We start from the raw sequence: 2,076 nt of genomic DNA on the forward strand, positions 1-2,076 counted from the left end.
AAAAAAAAAAGGAGAGCCAAAAAAAAAAAAAAAAAAAAAAAAAAAAAAGAAAAAAGATAGGAACTTATGATAACAGTGGCATTCTTTTAGCAAAACTGTTTGTCTTAGCTCTGGGGGTTGGAGGCAGGGCAGCGAGGCGGTGATTGCCTTGATATTTAGCTGTCAGATAAACAAAAGGGGCCGTCTGGCGCCAGTCTCCCTGCTATCTGCCGCTCGGGCTGTCTGATCGGGGCCTCCTTGGCTCGGCGGAGCCGCGGCAGCGCCGGGGCCGCCCGGCCCTTAATCCCCCGGCACCGCGCGGGGACGGCGGGGAGGCAGCGCCGGGGCCCCCGGGAGGGGAGGGGGTCCCGGAGGTGGGGGCGTCGCCCCCTCCCCTAAATACAAAAGGAAATACAGAAACCACGGCAACGGAAAGTTTCTGTGCGTGTTCTGGGTTTTGTTGTTTGTTGTGGGTTGGTTTTGGTTTGCTCTTGGTTTTGTTTTTTTTTGGTTTTTTGGGTTTTTTTTTCTCCAGAAGGGAAAAAAAGTTTTGTAGCCCGGGAGGTGAGTGGGGCTGCAGCCACGTACCCCCGTATCCCCTCCACACATGCACCCCCTGCATCCCCTCCAACCCCTGCACATCTCCAGCCCCTGGACCCTCTCCATTCCCTGCACCCCTGCATCCTCTCCATTCCCGGCACCCCTGCATCTTCTCCATTCCCGGCACCCCATCCCCTCCATTCCCCAGACTCCTGCATCCCGTCCATCCCCTACACACCTCCAGCCCCCGCGCCGCTGCATCCCCTCCGTCTCTTGCATGCCCTCCAGCCCCTGCACCCCTGAATCGCCCGCAGCCCTGTGTGCCCGCCGTTCCCCTGTACTCCCGCATCCCTCCAAGCCCTGCACACCTTGAACCCCTCCAGCCTCTGCATCCCCCGCATCCCCCGCTTCCCCCGCCATCCCCGCCGCCGTACCTAGCTCGCAGAGCCGGCTGAGGTGGTGCGGGTTGCAGCAGACGAGCTCGGAGTGAGCCTTGCCGTAGGATTCACAGCAACATAGCCGCTTCACTTCGGAGCAGTGGCGGAGGTCGGGCCAGCGGAACACCTTGCAGAGCAGCACGGGCAGCGGGTACCAGTGCTGTCCCAGCCGCGAGTCGGCCTTGGCGGGCAGCAGCAGGCAGGGGGTCCGCGCCCCGCCGCGGGACTCCACGGCGTGCAGCAGCCCCTCCAGCTGCCGCTCCTTCAGCCGCTTCAGCACGGCGTGGGTCAGCGCCTTCAGTTCCGCCTCCGCGCCCGCCGCCCGCCCGCCGCGGCCCGCCTTGCCCGGGCAGCACCCGCGCCCCCCGCCCAAGTGCGCCCGGGGCTCGGCCACCGCCGCCGCCGCGCCGGGCTCGCCCGCCGCCGCCTCCTCCTCCTCCTCGCCGCCGGGCGCGCGGCTCCGCCAGAGCCGCCGGACGAGCACCGAGCGTTTGGTCCTGAACATGCGGGACGAGAGGAGGGGCCCCCGGCTACAAAACGGGCATGTCGTCCGCCGAGCATGAAGGGGCCGGCAGGCGGGATGCAAAACCCCAAAACACCAACCCTAAGGTTTGGACGTCGGTTTAAGCATCTGTCACAAAAGAGGCGAACGAGCGCATCCAGAGTGTTGTATCCCTTTTAAAAAGCCCAGGTCGTCCTGATGTGGGGGTTTCGGGATGGGCTTTTATTTTTTTTTTTCCCCCTCCTTCTTTCCAAAGGTTTAATCCACACGGAGTCTTGATCCGGCTGCTACGAAGAGAAAGAAAGGAAATAAAAAAAAAAAAAAATAAAAAAAGGAGAAAAGTGGGGCTATGTCCCTTCCTTCCTGCCTTCCCCAGCAGCCGCGCCGGGCCGAGCCGGGCCCGCCGCACCCGGCGGAGCTTACATGGGTGCGGGGGTGCCCGCCGGCCGCCGACCCTCTCCCTGCTGCCGGCGCCTCTGCCGCGGTGCCTTTTTTTTGCTCTTCACTCCTCCTTCCTGCCTTCCTTCCCCTCCTCCTCCTCCTCCTACTTCTCCTCCTCCTTTCGTGGGTTTTTTTTTTTTTTTCCCTCCCCCTTTTTTTTTTTTTTCCCCCCCACAT

General features: G+C 61.8%; 1 protein-coding gene and 1 long non-coding RNA gene across 3 annotated transcripts in view; both read right to left on the reverse strand.

The window, feature by feature from the left end:
- Positions 1-1,534, reverse strand: part of SMAD7 (SMAD family member 7) — a 27,660-nt gene extending 26,126 nt beyond the window's left edge. For both annotated transcript variants that reach the window (XM_041461675.1, XM_041461674.1), the window contains exon 1: positions 954-1,534. In XM_041461675.1, the coding sequence (XP_041317609.1) occupies positions 954-1,461 (508 nt within the window). In that variant the 5' untranslated portion in view covers positions 1,462-1,534. The remainder of the gene's footprint in view (positions 1-953) is intronic.
- Positions 1,535-1,621: 87 nt separating this feature from the next.
- On the reverse strand, positions 1,622-2,017 carry LOC121350390. The gene is made up of 2 exons (XR_005954662.1): positions 1,882-2,017; positions 1,622-1,745 (listed from the first exon to the last, which is right to left on the reverse strand). It is a non-coding gene; the product is annotated as an uncharacterized LOC121350390 (long non-coding RNA).
- Positions 2,018-2,076: the final 59 nt, after the last annotated feature.

The sequence above is a fragment of the Pyrgilauda ruficollis genome, unplaced genomic scaffold, assembly GCF_017590135.1.
Source record: "Pyrgilauda ruficollis isolate IOZ18807 unplaced genomic scaffold, ASM1759013v1 scaffold150, whole genome shotgun sequence".
NCBI classification, from domain to species: Eukaryota; Metazoa; Chordata; class Aves; order Passeriformes; family Passeridae; genus Pyrgilauda; species Pyrgilauda ruficollis.